This window comes from Rhea americana, unplaced genomic scaffold (assembly GCF_003343005.1).
Source record: "Rhea americana isolate MKP2758 unplaced genomic scaffold, rheAme1 scaffold_52, whole genome shotgun sequence".
Lineage (NCBI taxonomy): Eukaryota > Metazoa > Chordata > Aves > Rheiformes > Rheidae > Rhea > Rhea americana.
In genome coordinates, this window is record NW_028186668.1 from 2,226,655 (window position 1) to 2,250,467 (window position 23,813).

General features: G+C 36.7%; 1 protein-coding gene across 1 annotated transcript in view; it reads right to left on the minus strand.

Moving 5' to 3' along the window:
- The window catches only part of EFNB2 (ephrin B2), a 43,837-nt gene that overhangs the window by 14,681 nt on the left and 5,343 nt on the right, over positions 1 to 23,813 (minus strand). The window contains exon 2 of the mRNA XM_085318117.1: positions 6,494 to 6,777. Within this exon, the coding sequence (XP_085174243.1) occupies positions 6,494 to 6,777 (284 nt within the window). The remainder of the gene's footprint in view (positions 1 to 6,493; positions 6,778 to 23,813) is intronic.

The window sequence follows — 23,813 nt, forward strand, 5'->3', positions numbered from 1 at the left end:
TCATATAGGTTAAATATAGTGTCAGACAATTCTTCTCCAATTCAAATATACAAAGACTTTAATTAGGCAAATAATTTCCAGTATTTAAAATCAATTTCACTAAAGCCTTTACAAATGCTTATGCAGCTCTTGGGTTCTTATTTGAGGAATTAAAATGCTTTAATAAGTAACAGATATAATACAAGCAACTGCATAAAATATACTGATCAACCCACTTTGACAGATAAATACTTCTCACCAAACTTATATACAAATGAATGTTAAATGTGTTTCCGTATGCTACTGTGTTACTGGGTTTTAGTTTAGACAGATACTTCATAGCATAGCGTTGAACACAGCTCCTCTGTATGTCACCTTAATTTTAAGAGCTACTCATATCCTGCATATAAGCCATATAAAATACACATTCAACACCATCCTCTTCTGCACATAGTCCTATTAAAGGCGTATATGCAAATCTAAGCAACTATACAATTTGTGGAAGATCATGGCTCAAGTTGTTTTTGCAAAGTATTTTAAGTGTCGTTCATTGTTGATACATATAGTAAAAACATAAGGTTTCTAAGGGAGAATATTGTGTTTTTCTTTGTACTGTATCTCCAGTATTTATAAATTATTTGTAAGTGAACTAAAAATGAGAAAAATAAACAGTAATTAAAAATATTAACCTGCTTCCTGTGAAATTTTAAAATCTTTAATTCCTGAGCATTTCCTGAATAATTCTTTCTTCTAATCTGAATAATTATTCTTCATTTTTACCYGATTAAATATCTATTTTGAATACTTTTTTTGGAGGGGAGAGGGTAAATTTGTTTTTTCACAAAATGCCATCCAATTAACAAACTAAGTATTCTTGTCCTTTCATTTCATTCCTTTGGGAATAGAGCAATAATAACAGATTTCCTGCTGAACTATCACTCTCTACTTTAAAGGAGATAAACTGTCAGTATTGCCTAGGTAATGGCACTGAATATGAACAAAGACCATCAATCTAAAATAGCCTTATTCTCTCACAAGACCTGTGTGGTCTGGGACAAAACCCCAAAGGAACATGACTCCATTAATCCTGCAGGTCTTGGACTCTGTTAGAAATCTGAAGCTGCACAGACACTGATTTTTTTCTCCAATAATATTATTTGTATGAGTTCTATTTATATTTAATTCAACAAGAGCTAAGTGGTACTGCTGATATATCCCTTAAAAGACTCTCAGAAAAGTCAAAGATTGACATCTGGATATCATTTTACATGAGGAAGAAATAATTTATCTTATTTTCTGAGGAAGRAGGAGGAGAAGAAAGGAAAGAAAAAATGTGATCCATGTACAGCCCAAACCAGGGTGGCTTTTATCACATAGGCTTTCCCTAACAACAACAAAAAATACAAATAGCATTAGATTGCTGAGCTCTAGAGTCTTTCAAAAAAGCACAAATAATGTCTTTGTTGCAAAAGAAAAGCATTTGAAATTCTGATATGGTTTTTGTCCTGCTTTTGGCTGATTCAGAACTACCCCAAATAAAGGAAAATCTACTGTTTTTCTTTTAGGTAGTTCTTGCTAGGGCTTTGGGAGGTTACAGAGACTGCTGGCTGAAACCTGTATCATAAAGGTGTCAGAATGTTCAGCCAGCCAGATTAGCTACCATTTAAGATGTTTTGTCAGAATACTAAAATAACATTTGAAAATAAATCTACTTGGCTATACTGAGATTTATTCTCCCTACCTGGGCCATATTTCAGGATACAGTCTACATTGTCTTTTAATGTATTTTTCCTCCAATAGTTTAATTGCAACAGAAAGACAAATTGATAACATAAAAATCTTGTGATTTTTTTAAAACCAGTTAATGCTAAAATTTCAGAATGGCTGTTTAGATTTTAAAYGTTATCATACTATTAAAGTATTTCTCTGAAAAGTAGCACAGCAAAAATTCAGTGATTAAATGTATGCATGTATGTATATATATGTGTGTGTGTGTGTGTGTGTACATATATATATATATATGTGTGTGTGTGTGTGTGTATGTATGTATGTATTTTAATTTAAGCCAGAGGCCAATTATGTAAGTGGGTCACTTGAAAAAAGTTAAAAAAAAACATTTAAGGAAAGCTGCACATTCCATTTTGCCAGTGTCAAAGCCAATGAGCATCATTAGCTCGGCAAGCCTAGCTAATGAGGTCACAGGCAGAGCAAGCAAGGGTTTTAGAGGAATCTTTTCTAGGACCATTCTGTGGCCACCCCCCAAGTCTCAAGTATTTTCCAGTGATTAAAATATATATATTTAAAAAAATTCAAACAGGTAAAGACTTCAATGTAGATGACTCATTTTTTTAACATTTATTAAGACACCAGTCTTCTCTTCTCCTCCTTAAATTCTATACACAAGAAGAGATGAAATGAACAGAGCATGTGCTCTCTTGGCCAAACTATCTCATGAGTGTAATGGTGACTTGGATGCAAGCAGCACTTTTCTCTCTGGTGTAGCCTCCTGCAGACTTCCCCATTAAAACCCCTCAGTGAAAACTCAAGGCACTGCAGGTCTCTGTGCAGTCTGTTACTAAGGGCCGCGTTTGCTGAGAGAGGTTCAGAGATAAAGTCATTTTGATAAATCCTATTAAAATGAAGTCTTTGATCTCAAAAGAGCTTCCCCTCACCAAAAAAATAAATATCTTTTATATATGCTACACCAACACATCTCTTTCCCATCCAGGAAGCACCGAGTCTGAAGGAGGTACTGGAACAACTAGATGATTACCCAAGTACTTGCAGATCCCTGGTATCACAGATCCCCACTCATTCTGAGCAGTGCACAATAGTAGAAATTTTACTTCATGCCCAAAGTGCAGCAAAGACATAAAACAGCTTTTTAAAGCAAACCACAGTGTCTTAAATTTGCACATCCTTCTGCTTAACTTTGTCCTTCACACAGATATTTATGTTGTTGGGCATGATRTATCTTCATGCATCTGATTAAGGATTTCTTTAGAGACTTATGATATGTTAGCTAAACGGCTGCATATTTTAGGATAATCTAACATTAATATGTCTCAGATCTCAAGTATATTTGACCTTCCCAGTTCTGTTGGAAAGAAATCAGGTAACTATAGGAAAATGAATCTATTAATTTCTGAGGAACCAAAAAATGATGATAGCAAAGAAGAGAAAAGCAAGGACAGTCTGTTACATCATTTATTCACTTTCACAATACCATGCAGTATCATCTTTCCAATTACTGCTGTTAGCAGCACTAACTYTTTAAATTCTGATACTTTTATATCGACGAATATCTTGCTCTGCTGTTGTTCCAGAAAATGGATTAGATTGTTTTTGGTTTAAAATATCATTAAATGTGGAAACTGGCCAGAAACTTCTCTCTTACATTTTAACTTTTAAAAATTGTGAAGATACTTCTACAATCTAATTGTTGAACAAGGAAAGTTACTTCTTTGCGTTTGCATGCTTTGACCAAGGGAAGCAGTGAGAAGAAAAGATCTTTTTGATATATATACATCATTAGTACATCTGGGTGATAAAAAATTATGGCTTGAAGAATTAATGTATAATCACATTTCCCTAAAGGTACACAGGGTTCACTAAGGTTCTTTGTCCTGTGTTATAACTCCTCTAAGTTGCTACTCAAAGGCTCCCAGAATGGCTAATCTGATTTGAGATTTTACTGTTTAATACAGCTCCTCAAATCACATATTAGTAAAATATACTGCRTTCTCAAATCATGGCAAGATGATAAAGGCATGTGATAATGCACAAAACACATTAAGGGCTAACAACAGCCTGTCAATATGAACAGTACGAGATTCATGCTGTAGACCCAATCATAACGAAACYTGTAAAGGTACTGGGCTCAGTAAACTCTCATCTCAGATTCATTCAATGCTGTCTAGTCAARGTAATGCAAGACCCTAAAATACCTCAAAATCATAGGCTGGCATATAAAATGCATTGTCATTTTCACGTCAATGAAAAAAAAATAAAAGAAAAATAAAACAAGAAGACAAACTCAAAAATCCCTCCAAAATCAGAAAAGAAAGATTGAAAACAGTAGCAATATAYGCATACCTGAGTCAGTAGGGGACCCAGTACATTCCTCTTTTGGAGGATGATCATACCTGATCATACCTGCTAAATTACAGGCCTGGGAATAGGAATCTATTCAAATAGTTTATGTTCTGATTAAGATTATATCTTTACAAGATTAAGGTGTGTTCTATTATCTACAAAATTGACAGTAAATGCCCTGACTAACAGAACTTATTTCTTGCCAGGCTATGTCAGATCATAAGCTTTTGAATAAGAACTGTTGAAATCCTGCCTAGTTCCAGTGTCTGTCTAAACTGGTGCATCCTAGGCGAGCCTTGATCTAGTTTTTTACTGTTTAAGACCGATCACTGTGTTCATTGTTTTCTCCCTGGATGACAGAACAGCAAAAGTTTAGCTTCAGGATGTCTGGATTCTGAGGGKTTTTTTTTCAAACCTACTACAGTGTATAAGTAGCCCTGCTTCTGCTAGGTTAGTATTTCACCAATATAGTGATAACTTAGCCAAATGTTTATGCCAAAAGCTGGGAAAGTAATATCCTATGGCACTTCAGTATTATTGTAAGGCTACTGTGATTTCTGAGGCATTAAGCGGAAGGCTGAGCAAGTTCTAGCAACCAAACTATATTGTAATATTCCAGGAAATGCAGTATCTATTATGTCTTATTGCTGTAATGAAATAATTATACAAAACTAATGAAAATGAGCAATACTTAATAATTTTCTGGGTAAATTCACGACACAGATATGATAGAACTGCCAGTCTATCAGAAAGTTCCATTTGTGCCCATAATTTTCAAGTAAAAATTATAGCAGTGCCATTTATTCCATTACAGCTGGTCTGCTGTAGAGTTTTTAAATGTAGAATTAAATAATGAACATATTTCATCATTAAAACCAACTATTTTAGCATGGACATATTTATGTTACACATTTTCATTGGAATTACAGACAACTATCTCTTAAAATCTAATCTTGAAATCTTTACCTAGGTAAATCTCACTAGATTTTGGTGGGAACTTTGCTGAAGTTAAATGTTGCCTAAAGTGGAATCAAGTTTTAATATACCCACTGACTAAACGGAGAAAGCATCCATACTAAGAGATCTTTTTGTCAAAGTCTAAAAAACAATAAACATTATTTTATATCTCTTATATTTGTTAATTAGTTATTTACGTCATTTCTCTCTATATATTTATTACAGTGAATTATTTACTTTGTGATATACAACCTACTTTATACCTAACACAGTGTGTACAATATGGATATAACTAGGAAGTGATCATTGATTCCATAACAGACATATTCTAATTTAAACATACATGCTTTAAGCACTTGTAAAATGAATAATATTTTAATTAAGAAATACTTAGAGTAGCAGACATGAAATAGTTATCAGCACTTTTTGATAATCCAATTTTTAAGGAGATGGGAGAAATAAGATGGATCAATATCTAACTTCCTTGTAACTGCAGAAACCCCAATGCATAGAATTCATCTAGCTCCTGCTGCTGGTGATCCTTGCTCAAAGCTCCAAGACTTCAAATGTCCCCAGGGGCTAAATAAGCTCCTCAGACCACAGTATTACAGTGACAAAATCAAAAGTAATGTAAGTCATTGTACTGCTAAAGTCTCGGTTTACACTAACTCCTGATCTATGTCATTTACTTTACACACCATTAGTAAATTGAACCCCTGAACTCGGTGGGTACCTCCAGATCAGCTTTGAAGCATTAGACCCTGATCAGATTAAAAYACACAAAGTCTAAATTGCTGGACACATTCCTGTGTCACGCATACTCTTTGGAGAAGTTCAAGACCATGAAAAAGGAGGTAAACTCAAAATCATGCTATATCTAGGTTTTGGCCCAAGATCCTTCCTAGCTATGATATGGACACCATAGGCAAGTCTGCAACTATGCCTGCTGAGTTAAAGTCCACTAGTATCCCCTGTGGTGAAATTACACTGACAAAGTTGGCAATTAGAGTGGCARAAGGATGTTTTCTGCAAGAATGCCAGCATCGCTCTCAGCAAACCACCTTATGCTGGATGCCTCAGCTCAGAGCCAGGTGGCCATCCTGCTCCCAGGTAAAGGCATCCTGGGGCAAGGCCAACAGTGTGGCACTATTGTGGAGATAGGGGCAGGAAATACATCGTAATTTAGCTGCACACAACCTTTCAATATAGGTATAAAACACGAAATATTACAAATTTTGCACAAAAGAAGATGCTCCTTAAAGGCATAAAAGTACCATCTAATTTGATTTACACAGATCAGGGAAAAAAGAGAGAGGCCCTACAGAAATCAAGAATAATGTTTAAAATAAGTTGTCAAGAAAATATTTTCAGAGACAAAAATACAAACCCAATCAAATTCTTCTTAGTTTGCTTATAAAGTACATGCATAGCAAAGACTGAACAACTATTATTTTGAACTTACATATGACGTAATAATCTTTGTTCTTCTGAAATTCCAGTCCCCAGAGATTAGGGCTGAACTCTTGAAACTTGATGGTAAACTTAACATCTTGATCTGGCTTGGCACAGTTGAGTAGAGGTGTATTGTCCTTTTTAATAGCACAGCTATCTGCTTGGTCTTTATCAACCATGTAGACCTTATAATACTCATACTGGCCAACAGTTTTAGAGTCCACCTTTGGGCATATAATATCCAGTTTGTCTCCTATCTGTGGATATAGTACCAATCCTTGTCCAGGAAGGAATCTAAAANAAAAAAAAAAAAAGAGAGAGAGAGAAAGGGAAAATGTGAGACAGTTGATAAAAATCATTCATGATAAACAAGAGAGAGAGAAAGGGAAAATGTGAGACAGTTGATAAAAATCATTCATGATAAACATCATTCAAACCTAGCTTTCTTTCCTCTTTCTCCCTCCTGTCAGCCTTTTCCAAAGATCTTCCTTAACGGAGAATGAGCTTGGAAAACTGACTTGAGACAATGGCTTCCTAATGAACCCCCTTCTCCAGATGCTAACGGTTGACAAAAAGTAGCAATTGGAATGGTCAGAAAAGAACAAACAAGTAATTTCCAAACCAAAATGAGAGTACGCAAAACAGTTCTTAATAGTTTGTGCTTGACTCAATTTAATATCAACAAGATGTTTATTTAAATCTTAGAAATTACAGATGGATTGAGTTTCACAGCCTTTATCCCAGTTTTAGAAACTCTAGAAGGTTTTGCATCTCTGGCAGGCACCATGTTTTCTTCCACAGTAGGTCATCTATAGCAGCTGGTGCAAAATACAAGGGGTTAAAGTGTTGTTTTTCCATTTTGGTAACATTTCTACTATATTTGCACATATTGTGCTAATTTTGGACATGGAAAAATGATGAGAATAATCTGCCAAACCTCCTTCAAACACAGGAAAGAAAACAATTTAGTCCTTAAGACTTAACRACATATTAAAATGCTGATTACTGCTATTGATAATAGCATAACACAAAGCAATACCAATAATTCATCAGGAATTCTGCTTACAAACTAACAACAGAGAGGAAATTTATCTGACCCAAGCAACACATAGACTTCTGATAATGCGTGTGGCATGACAGTGTGATCACTACAATCTCTTCCCTTCACAAACTCCAACTTCAGTAATTATTTTAACTATTTTTTGCTTCTGTCATAAGTTAAACATGGCTGTGCTTTTGCCTTAATACAGAAAAAGACTTCTTGCACAGACTGGCAGTGAGCTTCAGTGTTTTGGGTTACGCTTCGTCTTATGTATTTGCTATTGGTATCAATTAATAGGCAAACTTTACCACCTATTCATGAAAGGAAAACATCAATAATTATTTATAGTATTGATTCATCCAGAAAAGAAGCCTTGAGCTTACAAGAACAAGAGCCACAACAGGCTTGGGTTTTGGTTTTCTGTTTTTCTCCTGTTCCAATTCAGGCCAAGAAGTACGGCTTCAGAACTACAGCCAATAATAGAATATCCCTAATGCACAGACCTAAAAGCATGATTTTCTTTCCTCTTTCTCCTGCTTGCCAGCCTTTTCCAAAGATCTTCCTTAATGGAGAATCGGCCTGCAAAACATACTTGAGACAATGGTTTCCTAATGAACCCCCTTCTCCATGAGCTAACATTGAACACATCACGTAGTAAATCTAGCTTATTCACAGGCAGTCTTCCTGGAGGCCTATTAGGATATTAAGGACCAAGAATAAAGCTCTAGGCATACATTACCTCCATCCTTTTGCTTAGCTAAAGCGGCCCACCAGCAAGTATTAATACTGGAAAACAACTTGCTAAATGAGGAAAAAAAAGCTGATGTGATGCCCCAAATTTCAAATCTATCACTCACAACTGCTTGCTCCTACACAATGCAAGTTTATGATCTGCRCTAATTGAGTGGGATTATTTTCACTCACAAAGCCTGTGTGAGAATTATATTTGTTGTGAAGCAGCATGTAGTGGGACAAAGACACGTAATTACAGATTTAGGGAAAAAGAACAATGAAATGTTATGGCAAGAAAAGTGACTGGTGATGTAAATCACTGTGCTCTTTTGTTAGTGCAGTGTAATTTCTAGACTATAGAAACAGGGCTTGGCCACGGCTGTTAAAACAGAGGTGTGCTGGAGACTAGGCCAAGCTGCACCTCCTCCTTCAGTCCTCAGATGCGCCAAAGGAACGCAGCGACTGCTATGACCCTAAAGGGGTTYTGAATGGTAAAATGAATGTGAAGGTGGAAATATATTCATTTGCCTTGGAATCTGCGGCCTTTCAGGACCTGTCCRAGGAGAGGCTTAGCTCTGTCAGGGAGCAGAGAAAATGGGGAAAGAAAGTCTGCAGCAGGCAAGGGATTCCAAAAGCGGCATCGTGGATATAGACGCAAACTTTCCACTGGAAGTTTCTAGGAACAACACAATTCAGGCACAGGCAAAAGGAGTTGYGGCAGAATTCCTGAGCTAACCCAGGTGATTTACTACTAGCTTTATCACCTTTTCTGACCATGGGCCAATTTTACTTTGCTCCTACGCAGCAATCTAGAAGATGAAAATTATACCTATTCCTCCAGCTTGTATGCCAGGCCAAAGGCCAGTCACGCTATGATCCCACTGCTGCAAATATTTCCACTTGCATTATGTGAAGTAAGTCTACTTCACATAATGGGAATATGCAATATAAGACACACAAGATTTCTCAGGACTGGATTTTTCTTTTAAATTAATCAATTTAATTTTGCATGCACAATAAATATGGAATTCGTAAGGTTAGAAACACACACCTGTCTATCATCATCAATAATATGACCTAGAAGCTGCTCTGAAAAACAAAATAGCAGATCTGATTTTAGATTTTGTGTATTTATGTGTTTAATTAAATAGTAATGATCCATGTCCTCTGTACAAATTCTGAGCACAGACAGCAGAGGTTCACAGGCGGTATGCAAGGCAATTCTCAGAAACAACTACAAAATAGAAAGCACATTTATGTGTCTTGGTTAAGTAACTAGGAATTGCCCTATAAAACGTAAAGGACAGAACCACCCTCCACAGACAGCTAAAACACATTTTACAAGAGCTTTAACTGATGCACTCGTTAGACTTTATGGCAGGAGAATATTCTAGCTATGTGTCTGAAGTCTGCACAGTCTAAGAATTAAACTTCAAAAATCTGCTCCACTTCAGTTTTTGAAAGTTTAGGATCTAACACTGATAAGATTAGAAAGAAAAAAGGCTGAAAGGACTAATCTGAGAATTTGATTGTCTTGTAATTTGTTTCCACAGTTTGTAGTTTTGACTGTGACTTTTGTGTGAAAAGTATTTTTACAATTTAGGTTCCTCATTTTCTTACAACAGGAAATTATAACCATGGACAGAGAGAATAAGAACAAAGTTTAACCTCATGCATTTCATTTTCACCACAAAAATTTATAGCGACCCATAACTAAGCATGATTTTATCCATTCACCTACGTAGTCTATCCCATCCACAGTCTTACTACTGTATTTTCACAAAGATTTTAAATAAATCATCTGCTGGATGCTAAGTATTTTCTGAAACTAAGTTATTTAATAAATGCCAGGAACAGGATTACCAATATTGCTGTATGATCTTATTTTTGAAAACTCTTTATCTTAAAAAGGAGGACTATATTCAGTCTTGGTATAGGTTAACCAAAATTTCAGCAAGGCTGAATTTATCCTGAATTTTCATTTCTGCAAGTGCTAATGYAGCCTTAAGCTTTCTGGGGTAGCATCAACACTTATGAAATGTTGGCATGATTGCATCTAAAAAAATAAAATTTATAAACTGACTTTAAGAGTGTGAATTGAACATGCCTTCAACTAATTAAAGACCTTTTTGAAAGAAAAATATAATAAAGATGGAGCAAGAGGTTTTCTGAATTCTACAAATGACACCCAGAGGAGGCTACATTATACTGATTGTAGCTCCAGATCCTAATGCACTCTTTGAGCAGGTGGGACAGTGACAGCACTGGAACCATGCCTTCTAACTATAAACATTCCTTAGTGGGAAACCTACATACCAATATATATCCCCATTAGAAATTTAGGCAAAAAGCTCTGCCAGTTTCATGACTCATTTTTGCCAACATTCAGATAACATTAGATTAGAGCATTTTGAAAAATCTTACCCACATTAAATAATGTAGTGCTTACTGTGAGAAAGCATAGGAAAGTATATAAAGTACACAAAAAGTATACAAAAGTTGTAGAATGAAATTAACAGGCTTTCTGTCTGGTATTTTTGGATAAATTTGGGTGTGTTTTCACCAATACCCCAAAGCTGGTGCACTGTGGCGACATTTAACATCTATGCAAAATTTGCCCATGTGAATCCATCMCAGGCTTCCAACTAGTCACATAGCTTGTAAGTAACAGCAACTTCCAGATTTCTCAAACCTTGTTAAAAATAAGTATTATATTAGATCAATATTCACATACCACATACATTAAAAAAAAGGGACTTGGAAAGGAGTAGTCTATTCCCTACTCCTATCAATGTTACAGTGATTTTCCGTACTACAGATATGCTTTTATTTTAAGGCCCAACAGTTCTTAGTATTAAGATATCCTGACTGGTCAAACTTCTAAAGAAGTTAGATATGATTCTGAAATGTTATCGAAATTGAACTTTAAATTCTACAAAGTTTCAAGTTGATTTCTTAATGATCTAATTTAGATTTTATAGAAATTTACTGCATTCACTCATATTAAGTTATGCAGCACCATTCCATAATTATAACTATTCAAACCCATCCTATTCTAGACAATATTAAATCCTCCTGGAATTAGAACTTTATCTGTTAGCAGATTTTTTTTCACTGAGAATATATACCATTCCTTACCACATACCCACCATCTGAAACTGTAATATTATAAAAATACAAAATTCTCAGAGAGACAAACTCTTAATTAATCTTGAYATAAAAAATGTTTTGCCAAGCTTTTCACAACCATAGATACGCACAGTACACACACATGTATTTGTGTGTGCATGTGTATAAATATTACATTTAGCTTAAACTATGACCTAGTAATTACAAAATAAATCCAATTTTAGGAAGCATGTTACTGCTTGTTAAGAGTCTTGTATATTTAACTGGGGAAACAGTGCCAAATTTCTGTGCTTTAATATCTTACCTGAACTAATTGGTCTAGGCAGTTAAGTTTTAATTTAATGTAACCAAAATAAGCCTAAAAATGTGAACAATCAAGATACTTCTTAAAATGCAGCCTGAAACCTTCTGTTGGAGAGTCCTACGCACTTAACTTTAGTTTAACAACCAGTCTGACTATAAAGTTATTCATTGAAAAGTTTCATTAAGGAAATGTCATGAATACTAATAACACAGTATGTTAGTCCGTTACTTGCACAAGTGCAAACCGAAACACAATAAAAATTGTGTTACCATGCACAGCTCATGACTGTTTTTGTTAAATAGTATATGTATTCATCATCTCGGCCTTTGAGAAAATCATAAAATTCATATTTTGAGGATTGTCTTGTCCATAGAAGAAATATTTAAGCAAGGCAAAAGTCCTAATGGCTTCACGCAAAGCAAATAAAAGTTACAGGAAGAACTCCCAGTGATTTCAGTAAAGTAGCAGTGGCCTAATCACAGCCTGCTGAAAGAGATGAAAACCACTCTAATGAATGCCAAAGACTTTGAACAGAATCAAATCCAAATACAGAGACARAAGTGCCCTGGAAGACAGCTCTTTGCTCCTTGCAGAACTTTCACATTAGTTTCCCTCATACTCAATATCATATCTGAAAATAGGCCATTTGGGTATAATGTATGTACATTTATAAACACAGTACACTTCTTCACAGAAGCAGWGATTTTTTAGGACTGATCTCACTCCAGCTTAAACGGATTAAGTGAATAGGAATTCAATGAGAACAGGATCAGAAACTGTTATGAAAGAGCGAGAAAAAGGAGGTTCATCAAAAACGATTAATGTGGCGTCTCTGTCTGAAAATGAGTATGGAATTTGGCTAAAAAAGACGGGCACTACTCTTGCATGAACTCTCTGCAAGAAAAATTACCATAATGCTTGACATGACAAGATGACAGAACTGGCTTYATACACAGACTAGCAAATGAAACTTTGAAAACAAAAGAAGCATAGCATTTCATATTATTAAATTCCTTCAAATGAGTTTTAGAAGCTCCTTTTGTCAAGGCAGTATTATTACATTATTTGAATACTATAACATGGTTTTACAGGACATGTTAAATAAACACATTTCTGAATTTAAATAAATTTAAGAAGTTTAGTCTACTAAACTTTATTTATATATGACATTTTTTCATGCAGTTAATGAAACTATTCATGCAAGCAATGATTCCTTGCATTAACAGAAGTTGCAGAAGAGAAATTAAATGGAATTCAAATAAAYAAACAAATTATGTATTCATATTCATCCCTTAAGATCTTTAATGGCAAGTACCACAATATGCAAAGCCAAATTATAAAATACCATAATGGAATTTTCTAAAGCTGCAGTTCCTACATTTATCACTTTCATTGAAAAATCTTTGAAACACAACCCTGAAACTGTAAGTAATCTCTATGCTGGGTTGTGCAGGACCTCGTTGTCCTTGCCTTTTTTCATATCCAAAGAAATTCCATTCTGTTTTCAGACTGCTCGGGAGAGGAAACACTTGTGGTGCGCTGCTAAAAGTCACTGGCCAAGCGGTTATTTTGTTTTAACCACCACCCACCACACAAAATGGCGACAGAGCCGCCATTTTGTGTGGCCACCCAAATGGTGGCTCTTTTGTACCTGTTCTTTTGGTGCCTCTTCCTGTACCTGTTCTTACCAGAAACATACTCAAATACTAGAGGAAAGCATTTAAAATGCAATAAAACACATTTATACACATAAAACAAGGAAGTGCAGAAAGYGCCTACGCTACACAGGATTTGACAGCCAAGCTGTCCCTCACATCGCGATCCCCAAGTGTGTACATCGCCAGCTCTGTACGCAGCGACACTCGCAGGCCCAACAACTCTTCAAATATTTCAAAAAAAAATACCTGGACCGGCCTCCTAGAAAGACACGTCGTGMGCGCCCTGCTTCGCCAAGTAACTGACGTGAGTACTGCCGTCGCAGAGACGCGCGCGGTCGCCTCTTTGCTCCGCRCGGCTGGGGCTGCTCCACAAGCCTGGGGTGGCCTCGCACAAAAGCTGCAATTGTGGCATGATACGTGATAACCCCTTTAGCCCTTCGTGTGTATCGAGGGAGATCACCTGCAACCCAGCACCAAATCCACCTTACTGGAGATGTGCTCTTTAAGAGCAAATCCGGCCCCTTGAGAACGGTGATATAAGATTACAGCAGTGATCTCCTGCCACAGGGGGAAAAAAAAAAAGAAAAAAAAAAGAAACAAAACGAAGTAAGCCAAAGGAAGGGCAGCASGGAGGCTCTCTTTTTGTGGCTGCCTCCATGGCAGGCCCAAGTGGAGGGAACTGACTCTCCGCGCCTCCTGCCTGGCATCCCCCAGGACCCGGCGGCCAGGGGAGCCTGGGCGCGGGGCTGCCCCGCTCGCAGTTCACCCCCTTCTCGCGTGCCGCGCAATGGAGGCAGCACGGCCACCGAGCCCCCGACGTACCGCCCTCGCCGGGGCCATGCTGCCAGGTGGGATCTGTTTCAGCTGGACACCATTGCTGCCTTTAAAAAATAATAATTTTGCTGGAAAGCCGTGCTTTCCCTCACTGTTTGGCTCCCCCTCACGCAACAAAGCAAAACCAAAAATTTAAAAAAGAAAAAAAAACAGTTATATAACTAAACTCTTCAGACAGACTCATGCTCTACCCTTCRCTCCTCAACATAAAGGCAGGACGGTGCAAATAAACACAGTTTTCCTCAGGTAAAAGGAAAGCACATTTTCCTGTGCCTTAAAAAATCCTCTGAGAGCAAACATCCATCTCTTTTTCCTTTAGAATGGGTAACAAGTTCTAGCTTTTTTGTATAAGATTGCACAGCCTAGCCTAGAGTATTTACCACACAGGAGGTAAGGCTTGAAATGGTAAAAATATACAGAAGTGAATTTGTTACCAAGATTGACAAAATATATATTTTTAAAAATATAGATTTTATATTCAGCTTTCGCACATGACCTCCACATAATGCACTATTAATCGCAAATAACTTTTGGTATTATTGTGCAGAAAGCAATTACTGCTCTGCTAAAAGTACATAAAGCACTGGAGAATTCTGATCCATTTACTAAATCAATTCTGGTTACCACAAAAGAACCGCTAATATGCTTCAGGATAGTTTCCTAACTAACGGGGAGGAAAAAAGTAGGGATACAACCAATATTCTATTTTAAACTTAATTATATTATCATTTCATCAGCATTTACAGAAATATGAATCCTCAGAACAGTACTGAACTTATTTAGCTTCAACCAAGAGGGAACAATTCCTCAATCACTGCTTAGTATCTGCCTTTCTCTCACATACAAGCAGACAAACACATACACGCACATTCGCTTTTCTATTCTATTTCAGCAGAAGCATGCTTTCTACATAGAGTTTTTTAAAATGCAAGTGGCTGCAATGGAGAGTAGAAGTTGATCTGTATAAACAAGTTATTCTGAGGAATTTCTGAAAAAGAAAACAYTCGGTAGGTGCATTGTAATTAGTTGCTCTTTCTAGTTACCTCTTGACAAATGATGCATACAGGTCTGGATGAGAGCCCAACTCTTGACCCATGCCACCACTGCACGCTTTAGTACTTCAGCAAACATCCCCCAAGCCTCAGTGTTCTTTTCTTTTTTTCCAGAAATGCGGTTTCAGTAATGCACAAAATGAGAACTAGATGTTATTAACAAAGTTGGATTTCTTTCAGAAATGCTTCATATTGTTACRTCCTAAATATATCTGAGGAGAGTGTTCTGATTCAGATTCCTTCCAAATACACAGCATGTCTCAGGACTGGGTTAAAGGACAGAATATGGCGATACACAGGCCAAACAATGTTCCCACAATCCTTAATACACTTCTGCTACATTTTTAAGGCTTTGAAAACAGATGATATTCAAAAGATCATTATTTTTAATACAGGAGATCATAAGCCCATTGAGAAATACAACTTTTACCACAAAAAATACCCTTAAAAAGTAAACATTTTTGGATAGCACTTTACTGCCCCCTTTTGCACTTTAACATTAGAACAGGTTTCAACATGAACATACTTTGTGAAACACTGTTAAGACATAAGGTAAAAGGACAGGGCATCATGTCTACACACTGGTAGGCTCAGGCACTACTTTTGGAGCATCGTACAATTACCTAAAAGGTAAACAAGTGAAGTACATAGTTTTCATTGCCTTTAGTCTTCCATGGAAGACATCAGTAATGGATGGTTTAAACTACCATTTTCTATTTTAATCTACATATATATAGGCAAAGGGGAAAGAAAGGGATATTGCTCATTAACACCAGTTATCCTTCTGTCACAGTTTTCTAAAGCAAAGATCATCTGCAACTGCAGTTTGGTTTTATTGGAGAGGAAGAAAAGAATGACAAAGGGCTTTCCAATCTGAGGCCATTCATGTGTTAGCAATCTCAAAACTAAAAGGATGGGTGTATCCTTCAGAAGAAAACTTCACAAATTGTCAGGCAAGAATATTTTCATGAAAGGTGAAGACAAGAAGCCTAGACATTCAAATACCCTGCTAGCCCAAAGGCATAAACCCGTTCTGCAACTTTGCACTGCAATTACAGTCAGTACAGAATTCATGTATGTCTCTGTGTGTCCATATATAACTACAAAAGTAATAAATCTSTAGTCTAGTGCCCAGTTATTTACAAAATACTAATTCATTATGACAGAGCCAGCGGGGGACTTATCCTGCCCCTAGCCTCAGCTTCCATTTGACAAAGTCCATGTGCTGCTGTGTACACTTATATTTAAACTTAATCTATTTTCCTGTGTCATCCCACAATTATAATACAAGTCACAATAATATTAGATTTCACTGCCTACAGCATTGCACAATTGAACCATTACTGTAATGAAAAGTGACTCCCTTTGATATTAACACTGGTGTTTTCTCTCATTTGCTAACTATGAAATACAGGAAGAGAACAATGTTGTTTTAATTAAAGAATTGTTACTCAAAATACACTACTGGGAATATTAAAATAGTTCTTTGCTCTTGCAGTAAAGATAATCTGGTATTTCTGTGGTTTYGATTAAAAAATAATAATCTGATTCCATGAATTCAGTGTAACACAAAACCATGGCTCTACTTGTGCACACAGAAGCAGGGTGTGCCAAAAACAAGAAACATGGTGCTTTGTTGAAAAGATGCAGAGCTGTAGCTAGTATGGAATGGAAATGCAAACCAAACCATGTGTGCTACTTACACAAGTTTGGTTTTAGAAAGCTAACAGAGACCAGCTGGCATTTGCCAAAGAACTAGTTCTCAGAAAGGGCACTGTAAATCACAAGCAATGGCTGGAAGAGAGAACCAATAAAAACCAGTTGTTCTATTGCTGTGCTATTCTGTGCTTTTCTCCATGGTTTCTATTACAGAAACAAATCTCATGTCAGCCACAACACAAGGATACAAACCAAAGTTTTCAGTCTTCTTTCTCTTAACTATAATTTGTTCACACCTGTGCAGTCTTGTTCCAAGCAATGCTCCAAGCAAAGTCTATAAAAAGGGGCCGGGACTGTCTCATTACTTGATGAGACATTAATAATCAGTGATTATGCCTCTTAAATTCAAAAAAAAAAAAAAAGGGGGGGGGGAGAGAGAAGAAAATTCAGCTGCTTTGTAGTTGTTAGAAAAGATATCATTCCATACCATTTGCGTGCATAAGGAAACACTGGAATTAGAATGAGTTGTTACCTCATCATGTTTCCGGAAAATTTATGCCAAATCAATAACAGCATTATATAACAAACCAAGCATATTCTGGTAAGCTATTGGTATGCAGGATTTGCAGAATCCAGCTGCAACTGTCCTTCATTCCTGTACTGCATTCTTTCCTCTCCTTATATAGAAAAGACAGTTTTCAGGTGGCAGAAAATGACCTTGAGCATAAACCCAAAATAGAAACCTACAATTGGTCCTCACTTCCATCGCACACTAAATCCAAGATTCAGCCACTCATAAGCTTGAAGATCTTATATTCTTACATTAAATGTGAATTTTTCAAAAGTTTGTCAGACTTGCAGAAGCAGATTAAAATAGGATGGCCACAGCCACATCCACATCTGACCTGCCATGAAGCAACTTTGGGCCCACTGCTGTTTTGAGTCTTACAAATTTAGGTAAACCGAAACTGAAGCAGTTCAAAAACTACTGTAAAGGTTCAGAAGTTTAATCATCAGTAGCTCAGACATCCATGACTCTGGGTCGAAAAGTCCRTCCGAGGGGTTCAGCAAACAGCTGGGGACAGTGACAGTTTCTGCCACACCATTTTAATCAGCTGCCCTAAGCCTGCGAGAACACAAATTTTATTTTAGCCTCCACACAGTGAGGCTTAGGCTGTGTACTGGAATCACAAATTGGATTCTCTTTCAGATGGGTAACCTTGGCTGCTCTTGGGAATAACCCAAGTTAGTAATAGCAATTGGTAGTCAATGTAAATGAACGGACATTACTCTAAACTGCAAGCAAAAACAGAAGACTTTAGACCAACAGAGCTGCTAGCACAGGCAGAGCTCTAGTAGCGAAGAYGATGGTAGCTCCTCAAGCTGCCTTGGCCTGTGGAAGGGATCACCACTGCTACAGCTACCCTGATTGCTGGCAGGCTACATAAAGWAAAATTCATTCCAAGTGCAGACAGAGCCTTAACATCTGACATCATTTTCCGATGGAAAAAAAAATGTAATGAAGCTTCAGAAAGATGTGTCTTTGCTCAGCCTCAAAAATCTTTTCACTCTAGCCTTGGTTCAAGAAAGTTCACACTTAAATTTGTTCCACTTCGGCAAAAATACTCAGTGCTTCATATGAGATTTTGTGAATGAGGATGATTCCCTGAGTGAGTCTCTAAGAGCAAAGTTCTTGCTCATCTTGCTCTCACACGAAGACTGAAAGAATTGCAATACAATAAGCAATAAACTTAAAAAGATTCAGCTTTTTCCTTCAAAAACTGTAGAAACTGATGTTTGATAAAAAATAGACAAGATAATGACTACCATGAAAAAGGTCTGTTAAAATATTTATTGCACTGACTAGTAATCTTACCTGACAACATGACCTTCCCTGCTCAGTTAATCTATATAGTTTGGAATTATCTTGGNAAAAAAAAAAAAAAAAAAAAAAAAAAAAAACTAAAGGTCAAGTGTTGTACAGTGATTAAACTAGACTGCTTCTGAACTAAACTGAAATTAATTAAACATGAAGAAAGCAACTGAAGTGTGGACAGTGAATGCTGTGGGACTGCAAATCCTCAAAAGGAGCCAAGATGTTCCTAGTCCAAATCTACACTTTTAACCAGTCAAGTATAGAAACCAACTGCTGCTCAGGCAGTAGGTAAGCAGATGGTAAACACTAGCAAAAACAAAAATGCAAAACGATGCACCACTTGAAGAGTCAGAACTGCAGTTATGTGTGTATTCGCCAGTGTTCACTGCATAGGTTCCTTAAACAAACTGCTTCAAACTTGCAGAACATCAAAAGCCAGATGGGCCTTCCTGAATGAATCCACAGGCAAGGAGCCAGGATTCCAGTTCTCTGCAGAAATAGGCCCGGACTTGATTTGAGTCTTCTCAGCTCTGACAGGCTGGAGTCTGGCAGAACTCCCAAAGCCAAACTAATATTGTACGCTTCCATTTACAGTGCATTGTTCACCTTTTTCACCACTGTTTAGGAGTTGGGTACCTACATAAATACTCTATTCAAAGGGAAGTTAACAAATATATTAATATTAATTCATAGCATCAGATTTTTCAGGCTGAAGTATCATTCCAACATCTAACCTGCTGTCTTGTATAAAACAAGCCATCTAATTTCTTCTTTAGTTTACATGTGTAAAACTTAGTTATTCTTTAGAGTGTACACAGCTCCAAATCTTACTAACTAAATTTTACAAATTCTAATTTAGCTATTAACYATGGGCTGTTTAAAAAAACCCCATCTTTATCATTATGTATATGCTATGCATGAGGAATGATTCACCTAGCAACATAATCCTCTACCAGCCTTTATCCTTCTTGGCTTGGCACCTATGTTTAAAACCAAAAGAGAGCATAGACTATTACATCAAAGTTTAAATCAGCTGCATTATAATTAACATGCTGATATCGCAATAAACACTGGGTGTTGGCTGACCAGGATTGCCAAAAAAGATAGAGGTGCTGCCCTTATTCCCTGTCTTTGACAATGCATATAATCACATCAAAGGAAAGTTTTCTGCATGCACAGTTAACAGAAAAAGAGAACCTAGAGGTTCTGTTTCATTGAGTAAAATGATGGATTTTGTTCATTATATGAGAATTAAAAATTTTACGTACAATGAAAAAACAATTATAATGTAAAGCCCTTGCAGGCTAATGTACTACTCACTGAAGTCACATGAGATATTTTCATCGAGTGGAACAGGAGCTAGACAGAAGCCTTAAATATGTTTGTTTATTTGAGACAGAAAATGTGTAATACTAAAGGACTTTTTCAGATACAGAATTTAAAAATAATTTATTTTAATCAAGTATTTAAGAGCGCTTAAAGATGTCTGAAAATCCAAACATGGACTTATAAGCACAGAAAATAACTATACTTTCCTAAATCGTTATCTGAGACTTTCTTTAAAAAGATTAAAAAGACACTCAAGACACTGAAAGTTTACAGAATTTGTGTGTATGCTTTTCAGTTTCAATTTAGCAGACCTTTCCAACCCCATGATTAGAGGAGAAACAGCAAATATTTTTGTTCTGCCATTTTGTTTTCATACTTGAGTTTCAGAGGCTTACTGAGTGTAATTTGCTTCTTTTCTTAAAGGTGTGRGKTTWTTTTTTTTTAGCAATTAGGTGCAAATTGCAAAATCTTGTGTGTATATCTTTGAATTAATATACGTAAGTAGAAAGTTATTTCAGGTAAGTAGAACCTGCAGATGATTGTGTATGGGAGTATACAGTCCTTACAGTCCTGCACTGACTACATAAGGAATACTACATAAAGAATTACCTGCTTTTTTTGTGCCTCACCAAATGTACAAAGTCTTATCTAGTACATTTCTGAAATGTGACATGACAGGCAGGTTCGAAAGCTAAATGTTGGATAATGGTTGGCAAACAAAGGACATCGGTTTTTGCATTATTTCTTTAATTACTTTAACCCTTGTTCTAACAGAAAGCATAAGGCCAGAGTAATTCAGCTTCTCCCTTTGTCATTTGCCTGCCATAAATATGCACTAGTCTGCCTTTGAAAAGCTGAAGGAGGCCGCAAGCTTGCTGGACATTTATCATGCTCTGTTCCCTGTTAACAAGCAAATACTTTAGTTGAATGGCCCATTAGCAATCATTGTCAAATGCAGAATGCAAGGTGCTTGGATGTGACTGGCCTGTAAATTAGATGAGGGTGCCCCTGTGCTTCGGAGAATTTCAGCAAATGAAACGGATCTTTTCATACAGATTTCTGAAGGTTAAGCTGCAAGAGAGGAAACATATCTGACTACTTCAGACCCCACATATTATGCCAATCTGTTCAGTTCCCTATATGCACTTGTTTATTTTTCATCTGTTAAATCACATCAGCAGCTTGACAGTTTTGGAGTTCCCTTTTCAGTCAGATTTGTGAAACCTTCCAGCTTACTATGAAGTAGGATAAGAATGATAAATTCAAGCATGTAATTAACATCTTTATAAAAAATGAAAAGAAAAAACTTAAATGCACCCAAGCCACTGCCAAACAAACAGCATGAATTCCATTTTGCCAAGCTCATCCGAGGCTCATTCTCACTAAAGAAAGACACAACTGTTGTTGTAGGCTTCAGTGTTTTTTTTTTTTCTATGTCTAGACTCTGCCTAACAAATGCAGAGTGCTTTCTCTTTCTCCTTAGCAGACAAATGAGCAGGCAATAAAGTAAATATTTCCCATTTGAATTGTACTTCCAGTTTGCTGTGTAATGCTGACAACCTTTTTTTGTTTAAAGTTTTGCATGTTTATAGGTACAAGTTGTGCTGAAAAGCAAGTCTTAACTATTTAGAAGGCTCTTTAGGAGAAAAGGCAAAAACAAAAAAATAATAATCAAGTAGCAACACCAGGAGAGGAATTTTGCTGCCTTTATAGCAACAGACTATTTAAATATGGAAACAATKGATAAAATTATCCGCTAGCCGCACAGCTTTAGGGGCTAGGCTGGCAGCAAGCTGATCCCTATGAGTTTAAGTTTAGTCAGGCTGGAGGAGGGAACAGAGAAAGAGGCAGGCACTTATCTCATTCAGTTCTGGATTTCAGCCTGCCTTTTGGGAATAAATACCACCTAGACTAAGCCAAATCAATTTGGTTATCAGCAGCTTTATTGGTAAATACAAATGAATACCGGATTTTTCTTTTATATTTTTGCAGGACAGGAAACACAAGAAATGCTGAAGTATCATCTGGATAAGATGCAGACAATGCACAATGTTTATCTTCGCTTCTCCCATGGAGTGCAAGATTGAGACCACAGTCTGAAATATGGCTGAAATCAAAAGGTCTCTGTTTTCTTTTCAGATAACCCCAGTCCTACCTATCCCCTCCACTCTGTTCCTTGCCAGCATGTTCCTGCCTGAAGCCCAAATAGATTAAGGAAACAAACTCAAAGTGCAGCTAAGTCTACAGAATGGTTGCTGCTGCTAGGCCAGGAGTTAAAAAGGGAAAAATCTTCCTCAGCTAACAATTGCAGTGATCTGAAGTTTTAATCAGTCCAAATCTCAGTTAGGAAAAAAAAAAGTAGTAGTAAATGAAATCCATCTTTACCATATTATACACCACCAATGAACAAGAACTGAGCAGCTTTTCTTTACTGCTTTAACCATCACAAGCCACAAGCAGGCCTTTCATACTTTCTAATCCTGGCCTCTAAGTTTTGTGCGGTTCTCACATAATACCTTACAGCCCGGAGCAAGGCCCTTAGTTTCTAACACCCCTTTCAGAGACGTGTCATTTCTAACATCAAGCTAATCTATATGTTGCCATGGCATCACCCTTTATCTGCCTTTACATCTTATGAACTGCATGGATTTACCACATTATTTTTATCTGAAAGACACAAAATGGTGGTTTTATTGCCATACAATCAGATTACTGCTGCTAGTTTCTCTATGCCTTTTTACCATACTTCAATCAAAAGGGATCAGTTTCTTTATACTCTGCCCTTGATTTACATTACATCTGTAAAGACCTAGTCTGGGTTGTAATCCCCTTATTAACTATGACCAGGGTTGATTTGCCTAAAAATAAAAGCAAATTGTGTCAGACCTTTTCACTTTGTTTTTGATTCGGAACTACAAAATGGATTACTAAAGAAATCTTCAGAGTTCACACGGCTGGTATAGTACTGAATTTAAAATGAGAATTAAACAAGTTAAACATGGGAGCTGTGTCAACGGTTTACATTTTCCATCATGGGAGAAAGGCTGAACTGCGTATGTCTTTGTGTTCTCTGGCTTTAAGGAGACAATGAAGCCACAGGAGTTTTTCCAAGCTGTTCTAACACTGTCCATTTGCCATCCTCCCTTCCTTTGCTTTTCATATAACTCCCTCCCCAACTCTCCCCTCTCCCATCATCCCCAAAGTAATAATAATTAAAAAAAAAAATCACTCAGGAGAACTGTGCTYTGGTTAAAGTTTATAGTTCTATGGCACTACATATTTTAAAATACTTTGATCAGTTTAACATTCCTATTTAAGTTTCCACAACGCCTCACAAAGAATGAGCTCATAAGCAAATCTATGTAGATGTATGATAAATGACCTGAAAAACAGGTTTCTTTATGTCAGCAGTCAAGGCAGGCAGACATTAGGCACACATGAACATTTTAATCACTATTTTTTTCCTCAGAAGAATACTTTCTTCTCATTTGCAATAAGCAATTTCAAGTATTGCAGGCTGCATGATACATTAAGATCAGATCTTTAAAAAACCCGGTTATGGCTGCTGTGCAGGTCTGAAAGGCCTCATCTTTGCCAGCATGCCACTGCAGTCACCTTAGTTCTCCACTGATTTCCCATTATAGAAACATTTACCAAATGAGACAATCCTAAGTATCACACTAAAGCAATGTGATCTTTCCACAGTAAAAAAAAA